We start from the raw sequence: 21,532 nt of genomic DNA, 5'->3' as shown, positions 1-21,532 counted from the left end.
TAATATGTATTATAATTATTGTTTCACGATATGAGGTAAGTTCTATGTTTAGCAGAAAGTATGTTTGGTTTATTACAGGCTTGTTTCGATGGTTGTTGCTTTGTGTGTAAATCTAACAATAAATTTGATTTAATATGTGAACAAAATACACATTTCGCTAATGTTATACTAATGAGATACTACATCTCCCAGAATTCACCGAGCGAAACAACTCCTGTCCCACGCCACTGTAAGCGCGTAATTCGAAATAGCATCTTTTCAGCCAATACATCGACGCCTTTTATCCGTTCAGAACAACGGACCAATGGCGCTTCGAGGTTTACGCGAAGACCAATCAGAGCGCAGCAGCAACCGTGATGGGCGTATCCGTTTTCTGGCCAGTGAGCTCCCAGAGTTGATGTTTAAACTGTCCGCGCAGGCGTGGCTAAGCGCTCGGGGGAGGGGCTAAATGGAAGTTGCATGGTTTGATCAGAGGAGAGTTGTGTTTTAAACAGTCCAACACTATTAGTTAATCAGTAAAACTGATTAGATTAATTTAAGGTCTAATAATCACAGATTTAAGTATTAATTTCGGTTCACTGTGAAGCATTGTTGCTGTAAGCTGACTTCTTTAATCCTTCCTTGAAATGAAAGCGGGCGGTAAGTAACGTTAACTAACTTACTTTAATCTCATCGAATGATTAGTTTTCAGTTAACTTACCATCGTAAATACGTAAGTTCATATTTCGTCAACATTGATAAACATATTATATTTTTATTATATCATAATCAGGACTGAAGTTGCTTACAAAATTGAGACGTAGCGTTAGTGTTGTTACTGACCCGTTAACCTGTATATAATTGAAATACACTTTCACTACGTGACTATAAATATTGTTTTAACAATTCACAACTGTTTTAACAAAGTTTCCTTAATAAATATGAAGGTAATATCTCCTAAAGAGAGGTCAGTTATCCTCTGTCCCATTTATGAATAAGGAGGGAAAACTGGCTACTGGTTGTTAGCATGTCAAAACTGCCATTACAAAGAGACAAAACTAATATAAAATGTGTTTTATTCTTATGTTAATGTGTTTTAAAGCATTTAAATTAGTTTATTCTCAAAAACGATGTAAGTTTGACCTATATTTCGCAATGCAACATCCTAGTGGGCTATACTAACAAAAATCTACTATGGTAATACCATGTTTTAATGGGCTTGTACCATGGTAGTACCGTGTTATTCTTTGAAGTAATTTGGTATAACATGTAAATACCACAGTATTTGAATATAGTAATATACTGTTACCATGGTGTATATCAAAGTATCACAGTTTTACCATCTTTATACCATAGTGGTACTATGATGATACTAAACTGTGATACTAAAGTACTTTTCACAGTGCTCAACCAATAAAGGTTTTTGTTAATTTATATTTGTCAATTTCGATATCTAGCTGACCAATATAATGTAGATGTTTTATTAAATACAGTTTAAGTATATAAAATACTTATATTACACATTATTTACTGTTTAATTAACTAAAACATTTAAGAAAACAATATGTGGACTATTATTTGACAAAACTGTTGGTAGATTTTGGTACTGACACTCGGTGTAATGAATAAATCTGTTAATGGACCAATCAGATACAGTTATTGATATTGAAGATCTCAAAATGGCCAGTTAATCAACTAGGCCAATAATTTGAAATTTCGTAAATATTTCTTTCAAGAAGTTCTTGGCCACGCGCTGATTGTCTGCAATTATGCAATAAAGAAACTGTGATACAGTGTTGTTTAATTTTGAATTTCTTCATTTCTAGTGCTCCACTGTCGATGTGCCAAATGTTTCTCTCTCCCTGTACGGAAGCGGATCCGAAAGCGTGCGTCTGCCGTCACGCTGCTGTCTCTTCCTGAAGAGCTGCTCCTGTATGTCCTCCAATGCCTCTCCGCTGAGGACCTCCTCGCCGTCCGAGCGGTTCGTTCAGACAGAAACCTTATTTACAACCTCATAAATTCTCTGTTAACAAAAAGTGGTTTTGTGACGTTGAATGTCATGTGATCCCACAGGTTCATTCTCATCTTCGTGACATTATTGATAGTAACTCAAGTGTTTGGGCACGAGTAAGTTTCAAAGACCGCTGGCCGGCCCCTGATACCGTTTGGCTCTTTGAGAGGTATGGTATATCAACTTTTTCACCACATTTCCAGTTGTTTGTGACTACAGATAAGGGTCTTAAAGGGTTTGAAAAGTCTGTCATCGTTTACTCACTCCTATGTCATTTCAAACCCAAAACCCGTTCATCTTCGAAGCTAAATGAAAGTCCCTCCATTGAAAGTCTATTCACCCAAAACTCTGATGTTTTAAAACATTCATGAAGGGATTAGTTCATTTCAGAATTAAAATTTCCTGGTAATTTACTAACCCCATGTTATCCAAGATGTTTATGTCTTTCTTTCTTCATTCAAAAAGAAATTAAGGTTTTTGAGGAAAACATTCCAGGATTTTTCTTCATATAGTGGACTTCAACAGTTACCAACGGGTTGAAGGTCCAAATTGCAGTTTTAATGCAGCTTCAAAGGGCTCTACACGATCCCAGACGAGGAATAAGGGTCTTATCTAGAGAAACGATCCGTCATTTTCTTAAAAAAAAAAAAAAAAAAAAAAAAATTAAATACTTTTTAACCAAATGCTCATTTTTCACTAGCTCTGTGATGCACCACGCATTACGTAATCACGTTGGAAAGGTCAAGCGTGACGTAGGTGGAAGTACAGACCGACTGTTTACAAAGTGAACGTGCAAAGATTAAGTCAAACGCCCTTTACAAAAAAAGGTAAAACAACGATGTCAGGTGATTTTGAAGTTGGAGGAGAAAATGAGATGGAGTTTTTCACCCTACCTCGGTACTTCCGCCTATGTCATGCGTGACCTTTCCAACGTGATTACGTAATGCGTGGTGCATCGCAGAGCTAGTGCCAGATGAGCATTTGTGGTTAAAAAGTATAATTAAAAAAAAAAAAAATTTAGAAAATGACCGATCGTATCGCTAGATAAGACCCTTATTCCTCGTCTGGGATCATGTAGAGCCCTTTGAAGCTGCACTGAAACAATTTTGATCTTCAACCCGTTGAACCCCACTGAAGTCCACTATATGGAGAAAAACATTGGAAAGTTTTCCTTAACCTTAATTTCTTTTCGACTGAAGAAAGAAAGACATACACATCTTGGATGACATGGGGGTGAGTAAATTATCAGAATTTTATTTCTAAAGTGAACTAATCCTTGAAGAGATCGTCATTTAAATCCATGTGAATCGAGCAGTTTAATCCAAGTCTTCAGAAGAGAGTGTGAACAGATTTAATTTAGGCTTTTATTCACATGTAAACATTTATCAGAGAATATGCATATTAGGGGGGGTTTAATTGATGACAGAATTTTCATATTTGGGTGAACTAACCCTTTACAATTCTATTTTTATTCAGACTGATTTGCAAACAATGATTCGTTATGGATTCAGATCAATTTGTGAACCATTTATTGAAAAAGGACATGTTATTGATGGATAGATTCACTATAGAAATGATTTAATTTTAAGAATGCACTGTTATGGAATTTTGGCCGATACCGATAATTCTTTATATTTGAAAGCCGATAACCGATATATTGGCCGATTAAATCTAAATCCAAATTTTTATATAATTTTTGAAAGCCTGATTACAAAAACAAAATCTCACCATTAAAATCCATGTCCCAAGCACAGAATTATAATGTTCTCATTATAATATTATGTAGCCTCTATGATAGGCTTGCGCTGTACATTGTACTTAACTGTATTTTCCTTTTTGAGGTGATTCCAATCATATTTCAAGCAGTTCATAACCATCATGGTGAACAGTGCGCATCTGAAGTGTTTCAGCTGAAGAAATTAATCCGTTATTTATCTGATTTAATATATCGGCCAAATCAGGCCGATAACGATAACTTTAAAAATGAACATATATCCGCTGATACCAAAATGGTGGCTGATATATTGTGCATCCCTATTTAATTTGAATAATTTTCATGCCTGGAAAACACATTTTTCATGATATTTCAAGGTTTTCCATAGTTCTGTTTTAATGGTAATGCCTAAATTGTGCTTGTTAAAGCATGCTAGTTCCTGTTTAATGTCCATAATTCCACACTATTCACTTTCAAAACGGATTAGTACACACGTTTTTCTTGTTGCTCTGTTAATTAATTGTACATTTTCTCATTAAATTCCTTCTCATCCTCTACAATATCTAGGGCTGCAGAGAAGGGAAACTTTGAAGCTGCTGTGAAACTAGGAATTGCGTATTTGTACAATGAAGGGCGTAAGTTTGTACACTCATTCCCTGTCTTTTTTTTTGTTTGTTTTGTTTGATTGATTGATTAAAGGTCTAGTTTCATTGATTGATTGATTGATTGATTTGATTAAAGGTCTAGTTTGATTGATTGATTGTCTGTCTGACTGATCAAAGCCGTAATGACATGTGAATGTTCTGCAGCCTCGCTCAGTGAGGAGGGACGTGCTGATCTGTGCGGCCGCATGGCGTCTCGGTACTTTAGCCTGGCCGAGAGCCTCAGGTCCCCGCTGGCCGACCCGTTCATCTGGCTGTTCATCCGCCCGCCGTGGTCCATGTCTGGAGGCTGCTGTAAGGCTGTGGTGTACGACCGGCTCGAGGCGGAGTGTGAGACCAACCTGGTGAGCCATTCCTGAATATCCCAGCATTCATTTCTGCTACAGTTTAACTCCTTTCTTTGAAATTTGTTAGATTTTTTTTTTTTTTTTTTTTTTATGTTACAGCTCTTAAAGGGATAGTTCACCCAAAAATGAAAATTTGATGTTTATCTGCTTACCCCCAGGGCATCCAAGATGTAGGTGACTTTGTTTCTTCAGTAGAACACAAATGATGATTTTTAAATCCAACCGTTGCCGCCTGTCAGTCGTATAATACATGTCAATGGCAACACAGTCTATAAGAGTCAAAAAAACACGCACAGACAAATCCAAATTAAACCCTGCGGCTCGTGACGACACATTGATGTCCTAAGACATGAAACGATCGGTTTGTGCGAGAAACCAAACAGTATTTCTATCATTTTTTACCTCTAAAACACCACTATGTCCAACTGTGTTGCGCATCCGGAAGTGATGTTTCGCGCCTATACTTCAATGAGTGCGAGACATCACTTCCGTTGTCGGAGCGCGTTCAGACCTCACCAACCGGATGCGCAATGCAGTTGGACATAGTGGTGTTTTAGAGGTAAAAAATGATAGAAATACTGTTCGGTTTCGTGTCTTAGGACATCAATGTGTCGTCACGAGCCGCAGGGTTTAATTTGGATTTGTCTGTGCATGTTTTTTTGACTCTTATAGATGGAGTTCCCATTGACATGTATTATACGACTGACAGACGGCAACGGTTGGAGTTAAAAAATCATCATTTGTGTTCTACTGAAGAAACAGTCACCTACATATTGGATGCCCTGGGGGTAAGCAGATAAACATCACATTTTCAAGTGTTAAGCTTTTGTTCTAATTACATTTAATGTTCTATGTAAGTCTAAATAAACAATTTTAAATATTGATGTTCATTGTTAAGTTCAACTAAATTAGTTTAATCTTCTTCTCAAAACTGGCATCCGTCCATTGAAAATATTGTCAATATGGGGTCGGGTTTTTTTCTTTTTCTTTTTTTTCTCTCTCTCCATGTTGACAACAAAATTGACCGAAATCTATATAATTATATTTAACAAATATACATTTGTTAATCATAACACAGATGCCATCTAGTTCTAAACACACCCTGATGTCTCTTTCTTCTTGTCTTTTTAGGGACGGAGAGGGACGTTACTTTACTGCTTGGCTAGAGTCCTTCAGCTGTTTGATGTGAGTTGGTTTTCATCTTGACACTTGCTTAACAAAATTATGGCCTTCTAATCTGAGATTGATTGTGTACAAAGATGTACAAGTCTAACAGATTTCAAAGCCTGAGTCTCACTTGTTGCATATACTCAAACTAGAGTGTGAAATGGTGTTATTCATTTCCTACATCCACTAGATGTTTATAGTTAACTGGTCATATTGGGTTTGGGTTGCTCATTTTATGTTTTCTGTGAAGGGATTTGATCATTTGTGCTTCTCAAAGTCAAAATGTCCCAGAGAAACACTTGTGTTAATGAGTGCAGCACAGCACCGGTTCTTTCGTAACCCCTCAGACTCAATTGAAATCAAATGAGGCTTTGATTGGGCAGCAGGTGTTAAAACTCAATTTGTGACTCTTGTGTGTGTGTATCAGGATGAGGAAAAGCGTGACGAGGCTACGTCCATGCTGAAGGAGTCGGCGCATTGCGGGAGTGTGCAGAGCTCGTATCTGCTGTGGGAAATGAACCGTGGCACGTCGGTAAGAGCTTTTTTAGGGCTCATGATAACGGTATCCTGTGTCTCTGCTGATTGTTTGCTGATCACTGATTTGATTTTTCCATCTGCAGGCGGCCGACCCCGGCAGGTATCTGCAGTGCATGCGCACGCTCAGGGACTACGCTGCCAAAGGATGCTGGGAAGCTCAGGTGACTGGAGAAATGATGTGTATAGAAAATTAAAGAGGTCCTATTTACATGGTCAACTTTCTTTAGTGTGTAATGTTGCTGTTTAAGCATGAAAAAGGTCTGCAAAGTTAGTCACTCCAGAGGGAGTTATTTTCTATATCAGTAACTCCTGAAACGCCTCCATTGTAGTCTTGAGTTTTCTTCTGGGAATGAACATGTCACAATGTTTCTCATTTAAATAATTCCCTCCCAAGGCATACGCAAAATAAAGGGGCGAGGTCTGGTTGAGTTAGTTGTAGTGTTCTGGTGTAACATTTCTGCTAGTGGTTCAATGGATCACAAAACTCACTGTTCGGATCATATTACGGTTTTTGAGACAAAACACGTGCAAATGATAACTCTATGGCGGTTAAACTTGCAATTAATTCATAAATCACATATGCGCCGAACCATGGAGCCTGGTTCGTATGGATCACAGATCAACAATGATCCGTTTAAAGGATTAGTTCACATCAGAATTCAAATGTCCTGATAATTTACTCACCCCATGTCATCCAAGATGTTTGTCTTTCTTTCTTCAGTCGAAAAGAAATGAAGGTTTTTGAGGAAAACTGTCGCACATGACCATTTTAATGTGATTACGTAATGTGTGGCGGATTGCAGAGCGTTTGTGGTTAAAAAGTATATAATTTTTTTATTTATTTTTTTTTAGAAAATGAATGATAGTTTCACTAGACAAGACCCTTAGTCCCTGTCTGGGATCATGTAGAGCCATTTGAAGCCCTTTTGAGCCCTCACAACACTGGTCCAATCGACCAATCAAATCACATTGTGCTTTTTGAAAGGCGGGGCTTCATAGAGACAGGAGTGTGAACCTAGTCCCCAAAAACAAAATCAAGAATATTTAAATTCAAAATTGATACGATTTAATTTCTTTAATACACATTCCTGGTCGTCTTGTGCATTATATATACAAAAAAAAAAAAATATATATATATATATATATATGTATGTGTGTGTGTGTATATGTATATTTGATTTAAATTTTAAATATTTTTTATTTTTGAATATCCTGTTCCTCTTGGAAATTTTGCAAATGCTGCTTTATATCGAGGTTTTTCCTTTTTATTATTGTTTTTGTCAGTTTTTCCTAACCTTTTTTTTTTTTTTTTCTTAACCAGCTGTCATAAGATAAACTGTAAACAAATTTTGCTTTTTATTTGTAATTTTTATGTGCAGTATTTCTGTGCAGCTTTCATTGAGAACGAAAACAATTGGGGGGAAAAAAAGGAAAGTTGCACACAATTTTTAAAATATATTAATTTACTTGTCTTTGATGGCTCAGCCTTCAGTTTATTTTCATTTTTTTGACCTTTATTGTCTGAAAATGACGTCTGTGATGGGTTGTGTTTGGTGTCGTCATTACTAATCATCCGTCTCCATTATTCTTCTATTCTCACAATGTCAGTGCTGTGAGCGTGCTCATAATGGAAGTGCACACCCTGGGCGAGCTGCGTCATATTTCCTGTTATCTCATATGGAGGTTTTCTCTGCTATTGTTGACATTGATTTGTAATAATCAGCAGCTGTGCCAGATTGAAAGGCACTCTGACGTGTGTAAATGGGCTTGGATGGGGGCTTCAAATGAAGAGAGATGCTTTTCATGTGAAAATCTGTTTGTGATGCCATATTAAACACACACACATTCTGGGTTTCATGTTTGTATAACTTGTTTGTTCTGATCTCCCAGCTGGCGTTTGCGAAGTCATGTGGCACCGCTAACCCTCTGGGTCTGGAGCCGCGGGCCTGCGCTGAACTTGTGGCCCAGTTCTTCCACTCCGGACCGTCACCCCTGCAATACCCACAAAATCTGCAGGGACAGGACATCACCACTAAGAGGTACAACATCAACGGTTTGGACAAACACCCATTTCTAAATAGTCCACAGAGTGCATTCATGGAAAACCTGGAATATTAGAATTTTTAGGTTGTGAGCAAAGAAATAGTCATGTAAATTTTTATAAACTGTTTGTTTTGCCTAACTTAAAAAAAAAAAAAAAGTTAAATATGCATTTCTATTTATTTAATTTAAAATGTTTATTAAAATTTATTATTATTATTTATTATTATTATTATTATTATTATTATTATTATTTAACATGGGTTTTGAACAGTTTTAGACCCTAAAACTAATAATTGTGGTAACACTTTGCTATTAGGTCTCATTAATGCATTGACTAACATTAACAAAAATAAATCCTATATAAAATGTATTGCTCATTGTTTGTTAGTTAACTGTTCATTGTTAGTTCATTTTAGTTCATCTCCATTAAATATACATTTTTAAAATCAAAAGTTGTAACCGTTTATATTGTAACATTAACTAAGATTAATAAGTGCTTTTAGAAGTATTTTTTCATTGTTAGTTCATGTTAACTAATGTTAACAAATGGAACATTATTTTAAAGTGTTACCAAAATCATTTTCCGTGACAGAAATAAAGATTAAATAATAACAAAAAAAAATTAAAATAATATTAGATAGATTTATTTATTTTACAAATGATGCTTTGGTAACTAAATGAAATTTGATTTGAAGTACTAAAATTACGAAGTCTAAAATGGAAAAAAAATACATTATAGATGTATAGAAATGTGCTTTTGTCAATTTTATTAGTTTAATTATTAAAACTAAAATGTTTAGTTAAAATATTAAAAAATACCAACTTGATACCAAGTTGGTACTGAAATATATAAAGTGTGATGCATTGAGTGGATTCGTAAACAACTCCGATTGGTCATTGTGTTCATGCGCTCAACAGATATGTCTCTGATTGGCTACAATGATCAACGCTTCAAAAACATGTTGGTCAATCAGAGACATATCTGTTGAGCATGTGAACACAATGGCCAATCAGAGGTGTTTACGAATCCACTCAACAGTGCTCAAAGCGTCTCATTTTTAAAATTTCAGTATTGACTTGGTATCAAAGTCGGTACTTTTGACAACACTATACTATAATAGTATATACTATATCAAAAGAACACTGATTGAATGTTGCATGCTTTTATATTGCCAGCAAAATCCTTAGTGAATATATTGTAAATCTTCAATACTTATCTTTAAGACCTAGTGGTGGCTAAACAAACTCAGACTGTCCCCAGAATGTAGTTACTTTGAGGAATATTACAGCATTTTTGGTGATAAAATGGTCATATTGAACAAATCCTGTGTTCTTTTGCTACCCTCATCACCCCTATGTTTTTGCAGGTATATTCTAGTGGACTGGCTGGTGGAGGTGACTACCATGAAAGACTTCTCTAGCCAAGTGCTGCATGTGACCATCGGATGTGTGGACCGCTATCTGAGCCTGCGTTCAGTGCCCAAGGCCCAGCTGCAGCTCCTGGGTATCGCCTGCATGGTGATCTGCACTCGGTGAGCTACGACACACGAAAGACGCGCTCTGTTAATCATGTATTTGTGCTAGATTAGAGATGCACGATTAATCGTTAAAAGATTGTGATGTTAATTCAACCACCCAATGCAATCTTATTCCTAAACAACAACGATTTGGCTATGTCTATTAAACATTTGACAAGTACCTGCCATGACTAGGTATTCAGGTAATTGTCATGAGTAGGTATTGGCTTCTTAAACAGATTTTTTGTTTTTTTTGTTTTTTAACAACACATTATCACATACTGTTTTTCACCTACTAGAGTTGTCAAAAGTACTGACTTCGGTACCTATCGGTACTGAAAATTTAAATGTGACGCTTTGAGCGCTGTTGAGTCGGTTCATAAACCCCCGATTGGCCATTGTGTTGACGCGCTCATCGGATATGATCAACGCATGGCAGCATTTGAAAGCACACGGAAGTGTTTAAATTTGAAAGCGGGAGCGTTTGAAAGCAGCCGTCTATCAACGGACTCGTCCGCAATAGATGCCTGCTTTCAAACACTCCCGTGTGTATCTGTGTAAGCGCTCGGTGAAGAGCTTCATTGATTATTTACAACGTTGATCATTGAAGCCAATCACAGACATATCCAATGAGCTGTGAACACAATGGCCAATCAGAGTTGTTTACGAATCCACTCAAAGCGTCACATTTTAAAAATTTCAGAAATGACTAGGTAACAAAGTCAGTACTTTTGACAACTCTATCACCTACTATAATTGTAGAGAAGTATGCGATTTCGGATGAAGCCATCGTCTTTATGAGTGAGTCATTGAATCATTCACTCAAGAGATGTGTTCAAAAACACTGATTCATCCAGTAGTGAAACAAGTGAAGTCTTTGAGTCATTGAATTTTTCATTCAAGAGATGTGTTCAAAAACACTGATTCATCCGGTAGTGAAACAAGTGAAGTCTTTGAGTGAGTCATTGAATTTTTCATTCAAGAGATTTGTTCAAAAACGCTGATTCATCCAGTAATGAAACAAACAATTGAAGTCTTTGAGTCATTAAATCATTCATTCAAATTTCTCAACAAAAAAAAAATCGAATTAATTAAATATCTTTTAAATAGACTGCAGCAATTAAAATTTTGTCTGAACCTGTATTAAAGGTTATTTTGTTTAGTTGTCCATTCAGAATCGTGGTGAAACGTCATCTCTATTTAAAACAAAAACACTTGTAATTTTCAGTTTCTCCAGAATCATGCAGCTCTATGCTAGACTGAACTTGTTTTAAATCTTCTGACTCAGATACATCAGTAAAGAGATCCTGACCATCCGTGAGGCGGTGTGGCTCACTGACAACACCTATCAGTATGAAGACCTGGTGCGCATGATGGGGGAGGTCATCTCCGTGCTGGACGGGAAGATACGGGTCAGTTACTGAAGGACATAAGCGCCCTCTTGTTTGCTTTCACCCCGACACACAAAAACCTCATTATAGACTGCCAGCTCGGATTAATGTATCCTTGTGTCTGAGGTTTAGAGCTCAATGCCAAAACTGAGTAAGCTGCCTACCTAGACGACATTAAGACCTTGTTTGCCAATGCAAAGTTATTCCAGAAGGCATTGCAATGCTCTTAATAAGAAAAAAAAAAAAAAAACATTGAGCAGAATGTTTCCTATAAATGCATTTCATTCAACACTGACCAGCAATCTGATTAAAAATGCGTTATTATTTTAATGTAGTATTTATATGAATTGTATTAAGCTAGTATTTGTAAGTTTTTCTGTATTTATATTGATTATTTTAAATATTTTATTTAAAATATTTAAGAAATTCTATAATCAATCGTTTGTTTGTGTATATAGTCTATCGATCGTGCCAAAATATTGACTGGCCCTGCCACAAAAAATATATATATAAATGAATAAAATGGTTATGGTTTTTGTGGGATCCCTTTTAATACCTATTTAAAACCCATTAATCTCATGGCATTATTTATACTATTCTAAATGCAGTGTTAATGCATTCATGCCACCTCTGAGGTGCAATAAACAGTCTGTAAATATATATAAATACCAATTCAGATGCAGCTTCTTTCTTCATGTCCTTTGTAGCCTAACAGTTTGTGAGATTGAATTGAATTGTTCAATCAAATTATTTCCTTCTAAAGCTAATTTTTGTATTGTTTATTTGATGCTTTTCTCATTTAACACAATAATGACTTTAAATGATCTTTTGGGGGTAATTTCTCAGCCAAATTTGATGTGTGGTGCATCATGTAATTAATTCGATGATAAATTAATTGCTTGACAACTCTACCTTAAAAATAACTGACTGTGTTTATGAGGATACTCCCCATAATTTTGTGTATTGCAAGCAGCCATCAGGCTGTCCTCACTGTCGAGCGCTGGCTCTTGTGCTCACTAATTGATTACTGTGTTAATGTTGTCTTTCAGACGGCCACGGTGCTTGATTATGGGGAAGTGCTGCTGTCATTGCTCCCTGTGGAGCGGCGCAGTTCTCACCTCTTCAAATACATCTGTGAACTCTCTCTTCTCTGCTCGCCTCTCACCGTACCGGGGCCGGCCCGACTCGCCAGCGCCATCCTGCTGCTCACCAGAGCACTGCACAACTATGGTACGATCGTCATTCCACTGATCCCACCAAAAAATATTATCACGTTAAATTTATGGTAAAAAGCTGGCAATTGTGGTTGCCAGTAATTCACTGTAAAAAATACTGTGGCAGTGTTTCCAGTTTTATTGGAAACAGTATTGATTTCTTGATTTTAATCAATACTCAACCGATACCGTTTCTTAAATCCCAAGAATCAATCTTTTATTCTGTACTGTTTTCAGTTCATGCATGAACAAAACTTCACTAAACACTTTTTTTCCTTTAGAAAAAATTACATGTACTGTACCTAATAGATATCCAAAATGAATTAATGTTGAATCGAAATCGAATTGCAAGCTTGTGAATCAAAATCAGATAATGAAATTTGTGTCAATGCCCTGCCAAATCTGCCTTTTTACTTAAAATGTAACGTTAACTATCACAATAAAACAGGTGGCACAATAAAAAAGCCGCATGATGAATCAGGGTTCATTACAAACATCAAATACACAAAACACCTTCAAGGTAACACACAACACTAAAATAATAAAATAACAACAGAACATGTAACTCAAAACACTGTAATTGCATTACTTGTAACAGTAAAAGAAGAAACAAGTATTTATACAAAATATAATCATATGTGATGTTACACAGGAACATTTTTTTGGTTTTTCACTATAAATCATATGGTAACTTTTCATTTTTACTTGCAAAACCATGAATTTGACAGTATTTTACAGTAAAATTACAAATAATGTGATTAACTTATACAGAAAAATACTGTACAAATGCAAAGAAGGGGTGCTCTACCAACTGAAGAAGAGTTGCAACCAAAATTTAAAAGTTCATCTTGTTTGGAGAAAAGGTACAACACTAGAGGAATAAACTTGAACTTTAGATAACGTTTCAGACATTCTCAAGGTCTTCATCAGACATTTTTTAACTAAGGGGCTGTTTACACGACACTGATTTCAACTACAAACAGAAAACTTGTGCGTTTTGGCCATTCATTTACGCAACAGCATTTTGGGGGCCTGAAAATGCGAACCTTTGAAAATGCATATCAAAGTGTTTTTGAAAACGATACTGCTATTGTCTCTGTAAACTACAAAAAAGTGAATTTGTGAAAATGGTGACATCATGTGCATTATGTGTTCAGTCTATAGGTGCGTAGTGTTTCTTTACAAAGTAACATCGCCATCTACTGGCCTGGCATGAATAGTACAGCGTTTTTAGACGTTTTCGTGGATTCGTATGAACGGGGATCGTTTTGACAACGTTAATGTCTGTAAGCAAAAAACGCAAAGAAAAAACTTTTTCCGTTTTTAGTACATTTGTTGTCGTATAAACATACCCTATTAAAGCTCAAGTTTATTCCTATAGAGTAAGTGTGGCACCTTTTCTGTAAAAATTACTGAGATTTTTCACAGTGTAGAACTGGGCTGAACCATTCGACTAACTCATACAAGCCTTATTCAAGTTTTCTCGGTCCGTTTCTCCACAGTTCCTGTGTGGCCCATCCAGCTGGAGGAAAACACGGGTTTCTCCAAGCAGGATCTTGTCTCCTGTGCTTTATCGCTCTACGTCAAGTGGTGAGTGTCCATGTCAGTTATCCACACCGTTGTCTTAGCTACATGCATTCATTCAAATTAATTCATAAAAATGAAGTTTTATGGTTATTGTGACCCCCGAGAGAAGTGGCGGTGCATTTTCACAGCTTTGCTCTGCTGTCGTTTCCTCCTCATTGTTTCCATGGAGCCAGTTATGTGCAGTCAGACAGTCATTGTGTTAACGAGGTGTTAGCGAGTTATCTGTGCTTGTCACTTTTGGCCTTTATGAGGTGCACGATCAGCTCCTCTGGGTTTGAGTCGTCGAGCTCTTGGTGCTCTAGGTAGACACTGCTTCAGCCCCCACAGTGTCTCATGGTGAAGCACGCAGTGGCTTTTTCAACCCTAGTAAGCTGCAGCATCCCAGCTGAAAAACAACCTCATATGTGACTGATTTGAAACTGTTCATGGACTGTAACTCCATTAAACGGTACATGACGAAGTTGATTATCATTATTCATTTTTATATTACTATAATAATTGTTACTATTAGTTATATTCATTTTTATATTATTATTACATAACACTTTACAGTAAGTTTCCATTTAACATTAGGCCACATTTACACTCCAGGTCTTGATCCCTAATTCTGATTTTGTTAATTTATATCCAATTTTTTTTGATGACCAGCTTAAAGGGATAGTTCACCCAAAAATGAAAATTACCCCATGATTTACTCACCCTCAAGCCATCCTAGGTGTATATGACTATCTTCTTTCAGACGAACACAATCGGAGATATATTTAAAAATATCCTGGCTCTTCCAGGCTTTATAATGGTTGTGAATGGGGGGCGTGTTTTGATGCCCCCCCAAAAAAATTCATCAATCCATCATAAATATAATCCACACGGCTCCAGTGGGTTAATAAAGGCCTTCTGAAGCGAAGTGATGGGTTTTTGTCAGAAAAATATTTTATTTAAAACGAACTATAATAACTAGTTTTGGATAAAGCTAGTGTTAGCATGTTGCTTAGCTAAAAAAAAAAAAAATCTCTTATTAGCAAACAAAGACATTGTGTGAATGGAACTGGGTGAAATTGTATATTTTGAGAACAGCTATTTGTTTTGCTTATATCAGTACGTTTCAGTCCATAATTGAATCTATTTCTTTTGACATTTCCAATTTTCTCCTAATATTCAATGAATGTTTTCATTGAGCCTGTCAGAATGCATTCTGCGTTTGCCTTCTAAATGAAGCACACATTAAAGGACTTTGACTTTTTCTGAATAAGGCCGTAACTTTCCTGCCTACAGGTTGAAATAGACTGATGCCTTAATGCTTACTAGATTTTTGTATTAAATCTGCTGTCTCATCTTGTGAGAGAAAACTGAAGCTTTTCTGCTCGAGTATCTCATACCATTTCAGTCATCGTTGACTTTTATAGCTCTGTTGTTCTCTTCAGATAGCACAGGAACACCATTTTCTCAGCAACAACTTTCTCTCTGATTGATCTTGGCACGTTGAAAAACCTGGTATAATAACCTGATGTCACATTTATTTTGTGCTTGATGGGTGAAGGGTCCTGAGGTGTGCGGGGGGGAGTTCATATAGTTTGGTTGAGAATGCGGTGAGATTGAAGCTCTCTGGTCTCACGCCGCTGTCTCTTGGTGGAAATGAATCGGGGGCAGTTGAGTGAGTTTACATCTATCACTCCTCACTGACCTGTTTTCAACTGCCCTCTGCAGTCTCAATAAAACACTTCATATTACTTCTATTCTAGGTGTCTCTCTGGGCCCTGAAAATTTGTTCTATAAAAATAATTGCTTTTCACATGAAATATGGAACTGTGAATGACAATGTTTAATAACAATCATAATAACTATTTATTTATTAATCAGTATGTTTTTATATTATAATATCTTATTGCACAAAAGATTAACATGACGGCACATGCAAGTCGATGAGTTGAATCAACTCCACAGCAACTACATAAATTTAACCGTTCAGAAACGTCCAGTTTCATTCTAAAAGTTGTAACTTCTTCCTGAGTCTCTCCATCAGTGTTCGACTCTGGTTTGAACAATGTACGGCTGAACACCGTTACTGACAATCATCATTTTGGCTGCGTGAGATTCTCCAGCTTTGTTGTTGTTGAGCAACCGAAGCACGAGATGTTAAAGCTCCACCCTTTTCTGGAAAGCAGGCCGGGAGCAGCAGCTCATTTGCATTTAAAGGGACACACACAAAAATGTGTTTTTGCTCACACCCAAATAGGGGCAAATTTGACAAGCTATAATAAATGATCTGTGGGGTATTTTGGGCTGAAACTTCACAGACACATTCTGGGAACACCAGAGACTTTTATATTACATCTTGTGAAAAGGGGCATAATAGGTTCCCTTTAAAGCCTGATGTGAACTGCACAAATTTTGCTTTGATATCTGAGATTATATTTGCGAGCTGTCATTATGACACTCACCAGTCTTGTTCACTCCATTCACAGTTTCGGTCAAGATGTGCCCAAAGACTACAGACATGTGTCTCTGACCGGGGTCAAACAGAGGTTCGAGGATGATGCGTACCAGCAGATAAGCAAAGACGTGGTGAGTGTCTTCCCTCTCAGAGTCTGCTCTCGTTCACTTCATTATGTGAAGCATGTCATCTGAAGGATGTTTATGTCTCAGGTGATGAGCTTTAAGGAGCTATGTCAGGTGTTGGAGGTCCCAGAGGTGGAGCCGCAGGTGGAGGCGCCCAGCGCTAGCAGCCAGCTAACAGAGATGCACACCTTCCTGTCCTCTCCCGCCAGCAACAGCAAGAGGTGTGAACCAAACATTATATGCATATGGTTACATACAGTATAGACAGGCATAATTTGAAGAGTTCAGATGCAAAAACCTCTAAGTCCGCCTGATGATTTCTTTTAAATGAGCACTTTTTTCCCAGGCTCCTATGTTTAGGTTCAGTAATTGCACTTTAATGGCAATGAAAAGGTTGTTAGTTATTGAAATGCCTTATTTTCAAACATGCCACTTTTGTCAATTCATTGGTATTTAACAAATTTGACTGTCCATTTGTGCTTTTTTTGCAAAAACCTCTAAGTCCACCTCTTTGGACAACAAGACAGAGTAAAACGTCCATTTCTGTCAGCTTTACAGCAGCAAAAGAAACACTGTTTTTACTTGCTACTCACGAAATCCTGTCATTGCCACTTTAACAATGGACAAAACATGATAATAACTTGCAGCTTGGCAACTGGAAGCAGCTCATACACACCGTCATTCATCTTGAGATCATATGATTCGATTCGCGTCTTCCGATTGGTCCTTCTGTGGACTTTTGCTGACAAACAGAAGTGGCATTTAGCGGTTTCTGACAACGAACCAGTATTTCTGAATGGGCTGACGCTGGGATATAGCGGATTTGAAGCGAAAATATTTGAACGTATATCATGTGCAGAGAGCATTCGCTCAATATCATCTGATTTTGACGGAGGTGGCGTTTAGTGGCTTTAGCATCTGAACTCTTCATATATTGCCTTTTATTTGTGTTTTAGCTCTGAAGTTTGATGGATTGAAAAAACAACAACATTTTTAGGGGCTTTTTTCACAACACCGTTTTCAACTTAAAGGAAAACTTTTTATGAGTTTTGGCTGTTCATTTTCATGACAATGGCTTTTTGGGGGCCTGAAAACACAAACTTTTGAAAACAGGATTCAAAGTTTTTGAAAACAATATCGTTATTGTCTCTGTGAAGATTACAAAAATGCTAATATGTGAAAACGGCTATGTCATTCACAGGCGTATTGCGCGTTCAGTCTGTAGGCGCTTAGTTTTTCTTTACAAAGTGACATCGCCATCTACTGGCCTGGCATGAATAATACAGAATTTTTTTGTTTGTTTGTTTGTGGATCCATGTGAACAGGGATCGTTTTAACAACGTTGTCATCTGTACGCTAAAAACGCAAAGGAAAAACTTAGTTTAGTATCATTGTGTAAACGTACCCTGTGTGTGTGTGTGTGTGTGTATATATATATATATATATATATATAATATATATATATATATATATATATATATATATATATATATATATATATATATGCATGTATATGTGTGTTTTATGGCTGATTTTAATTTTGGTGTTAATAAAACAGAAAAAAGATTTGATCAGCCAGCATACGTTGAAATTCATAAACATTTTGACAGACAAATATCTGAATTGTTTTTATCAATGCATCTCTAATCCTGTTATGTTTCTCATTTTTCTGCATCTTTATGACAGTGTTTTGTCAAATGTGGGTGGAAAAGATGGTAATCATTTTTTGACTCTGAGCAGGAGACGAGAGGACAGCATGCAGGCGCACAGGGGAAGCTTCCTGGCCACGCCCACAGCCGAGCTGTCCAGTCAAGAGGAGATGCTGCTGGGAGACATCCTGGACTGGAGCCTCGACACTTCCTGTTCAGGCTACGAAGGCGACCGGGAGAGTGAGGGCGAGAAGGACGGAGAAAGTGAGTGGGGGGAGATGGCTCATATATCAACTACATCATATTCTGAATCATCTTACACAAAAACATTAAGACAAAACCAATTGTTATTGATGCATGAGTCACATTAGTGTCACATCTCGTGTTCATCAACTTATGCACATGGTTTCTGAACAACTGCTTATGTTTTAGTTCTATTTTAATGTAAGCATATAATTTATATATCGTCGAAGTCGGGCGGAACCTCTTTTTTTTTTTTTTTTTTTTTTTTTTTTTTTTTTTCTTGCATTTATTATTATTGGTCACATCTGTCTGTGGGTTCTGCAAATATCTAATCAGTGAGAAGTATTAAAGGGTTAGTTCACCCACAAATGAAATGTCATTAATTACTCACCCTCATGTCGTCCCAATCCCGTGAGACCTTCGTTCATCTTCGGAACACAAATTAAGATATTTTTGATGAAATCCAAGAGTTTCTGATCCATATATAGGCAGCAACGACATTGCACCTTTTTGAGGTCCAGAAAGGTACTAAAGACATCGTTAAAATAGTCAACGTGACTACAGTGGTTCAACCTTAATGTTATGAAGCGGCGAGAATACTTTTTGTGCGCAAAAACAAAACAAAAATAACAACTTCATTTAACACATTCGTCTGTCCTCTGTCATACTTATACACTATTTTCTTTGCAGAGCTTCAGTGTTTACGTCCGAACGGCGGCTCAGTTTCAATCTCATTTTGTGCTTACACAGATACACACGGGGGCGTTTGAAAGCAGGTGTCTATCAGCAGACCGGTCCTCTGCCGCTTTCAAATTCAAACACTTCCATCTGCTTTCAAATGCTCCCGTGTGTTGATCGTTGTAGCCAGTCAGACATATCTGTTGAGCACGTGAACACAATGGCCAATCAGGTGTTTACAAATCTGCTCAACGGCGCTCAAAGTGTCACATTTTTAAAATTTCAGTACCGACTTGGTATCGAAGTCAGTACTTTTGACAACACTAACTCAAGACTTTCTGCATAAAATCTCATTTTGTGTGTCAGGGAAGAAAATTATAATACAATTGGGGGGAAAAATAAATGTTTTTTTATATATAAAATATATATATATATATATATATAATATAATATAATATAATATAATATTATTTATATATATATATATATAATAAAATATGGCTATTCCTTTTAAATTGCATGACATTCGAATTTTGTCCAACCACCTCTTCAGTCCCACATTTATTAAAGTTTTAAAAGGTCATGTGATGAGTAACTGAATCTCTTTCTGCCACAGTTTCGGCGATGGAGGTGCAGATGGAGCTGCCGGTGGAGTGTGGTGATGGGAAGCCGCATTGTTGCGCGCTCTCCAGCGATGACGACAGTATTTGTGAGGAACCCATCGAGGAGGAGGCGGCGACGTGGGGGAGCAGCAGTCGAAGCAGCCCCTGGATACGCCACATATCCTCTTCCTCGTCTTCCTTTTGCACAGACCGCCGCAGCTCGGGCTACTCCTCCATCCAAAGCGTTCCCAGTCCATCCGTCTCTTCATCTTTGGTCTCTCCCCAAAATCTTTCTGGTTTCCGCCTCCTGCTGCCGCCCGCGCAGAGGACCCGCCGGCAGGTGAAGAGGAAAAACACAGCTGCGCACAGTGGAGGAGAGGCGGAGCGCGAAGAGGATGCTGCCAATGTGGCCTTCTTCAGCCTGTGATTGACTTAACGCATCACTTCCTGGCCACCCGCCAGGAGCACTTTGGTTCACGGGTGGTCTTTATCTCAGAGGGACAACAGGCGAAACGTCTATTTTCTGAGCTTTAAGTAAGAACAAAGGTCATGTTTTTTCTTCCCATAATGCATTTCACTTCAGCTCCTGACGACAGGAGCGCCTTCGCTCGACTGTTGCTGTTGACAAGCAACGTGATTAATGCCTCAAATGTGTTGAAATCACTGGAACTGTCTCTGTTTTTTGAAGTCTTGTGTACGTTGTCTTGCGTCTTCGTAAGTATTTAAAACCGGACTGTTTACAGAATATGACTATTATAGTTTATCAAATGTGCAAATGTTTATTTTTACAAAGTTACATGCAGCTATGGAGGAAACCGACTCAATCCATGAAGTTTCATGCTGATTAATGCACTGTCCGAACGAAACTGGTTTGTTTACGCGGATGTTTCTCGCCACGTATCTTGATTATTTATCTTGAACTCCAGTGTTTTTGTATTCGTGCATTGCTTTGCGTTCGCCACATCTTCTGCCAAAGTTCTTAAAACTTTCATACTGTTTTCGAAAATGCTTTTTTGGTTGTGATACCACTGATGTTTTGACCTGTGAAACCTGTAAACGTACAGTACATCTGTATGAATTTTTCCATGTGACAGATCCAATGCAACAGCCAATGAATGTGATCGTTTGACATGCTTTTTCGTAATGACCTCGAGAGATACCGAGCACTTTTTTATGACACATGCTGGAAAGCGAAATGATGCTTCGTAACGAGTCTCGATGTTTTATCTTTAATATGCTTGAACAATCAACCATACATATATATTTGTGAGTGTTCATCTGTTTGAGGTTATGACACTAAAAGCATTAAGTTATTATATTTGAGCAGGTCTTGTTGGTACTGTATGTCGAACGTCACTAAGGATTGCGACTGTAAATAATTATTCCTTGTTTATAACTGTAAATAAATAAATGTATGAAGCTGTGAAAGGCCATGTGAACTTGAAAACAGACGTGTGTTTGTTATATTCTGAAAACCACAATAAAACAATGCAGTAGTTACATTTGCACGTCTACAGTGTTTCTTTTTCATTCAGATGGGAACTTGTGGTTTCTAATCAGTCATTGCACTCCCTATTTAACACCATTTAGATTTACTCTCTCTAAATATCACACTTAAATTTTAACACAGTGGTT

At 37.3% G+C, this 21,532-nt stretch overlaps 1 protein-coding gene across 1 annotated transcript; it reads left to right on the top strand.

Annotated features, from left to right (window-relative positions):
* Positions 1 to 431: 431 nt before the first annotated feature.
* On the top strand, positions 432 to 21,399 carry ccnf (cyclin F). The gene is made up of 17 exons (XM_051888195.1): positions 432 to 639; positions 1,806 to 1,960; positions 2,053 to 2,159; positions 4,272 to 4,339; positions 4,514 to 4,710; positions 5,845 to 5,898; positions 6,308 to 6,412; positions 6,501 to 6,578; positions 8,308 to 8,456; positions 9,828 to 9,992; positions 11,266 to 11,389; positions 12,418 to 12,598; positions 14,085 to 14,172; positions 16,632 to 16,731; positions 16,813 to 16,946; positions 18,466 to 18,638; positions 19,912 to 21,399. The coding sequence occupies exons 1-17, from the start codon at positions 627 to 629 to the stop codon at positions 20,322 to 20,324; spliced, it is 2,304 nt and encodes a 767-aa protein (XP_051744155.1). The 5' UTR covers positions 432 to 626; the 3' UTR covers positions 20,325 to 21,399.
* The last annotated feature ends 133 nt before the right edge of the window (positions 21,400 to 21,532 follow it).

The sequence above is a fragment of the Ctenopharyngodon idella genome, chromosome 3, assembly GCF_019924925.1.
Source record: "Ctenopharyngodon idella isolate HZGC_01 chromosome 3, HZGC01, whole genome shotgun sequence".
NCBI lineage: Eukaryota > Metazoa > Chordata > Actinopteri > Cypriniformes > Xenocyprididae > Ctenopharyngodon > Ctenopharyngodon idella.
Note: the sequence above shows the minus strand (reverse complement) of the source record. Positions and strands in the feature narration are given on the sequence as shown.

Excerpts from the sequence above, each read along its gene's own strand:
- ccnf (XM_051888195.1), top strand. Across the intron at positions 5,899-6,307 it reads GAGTCCTTCAGCTGTTTGAT|GATGAGGAAAAGCGTGACGA; the intron begins GTGAGTTGGTTT and ends TGTGTGTATCAG. Across the intron at positions 8,457-9,827 it reads CAGGACATCACCACTAAGAG|GTATATTCTAGTGGACTGGC; the intron begins GTACAACATCAA and ends ATGTTTTTGCAG.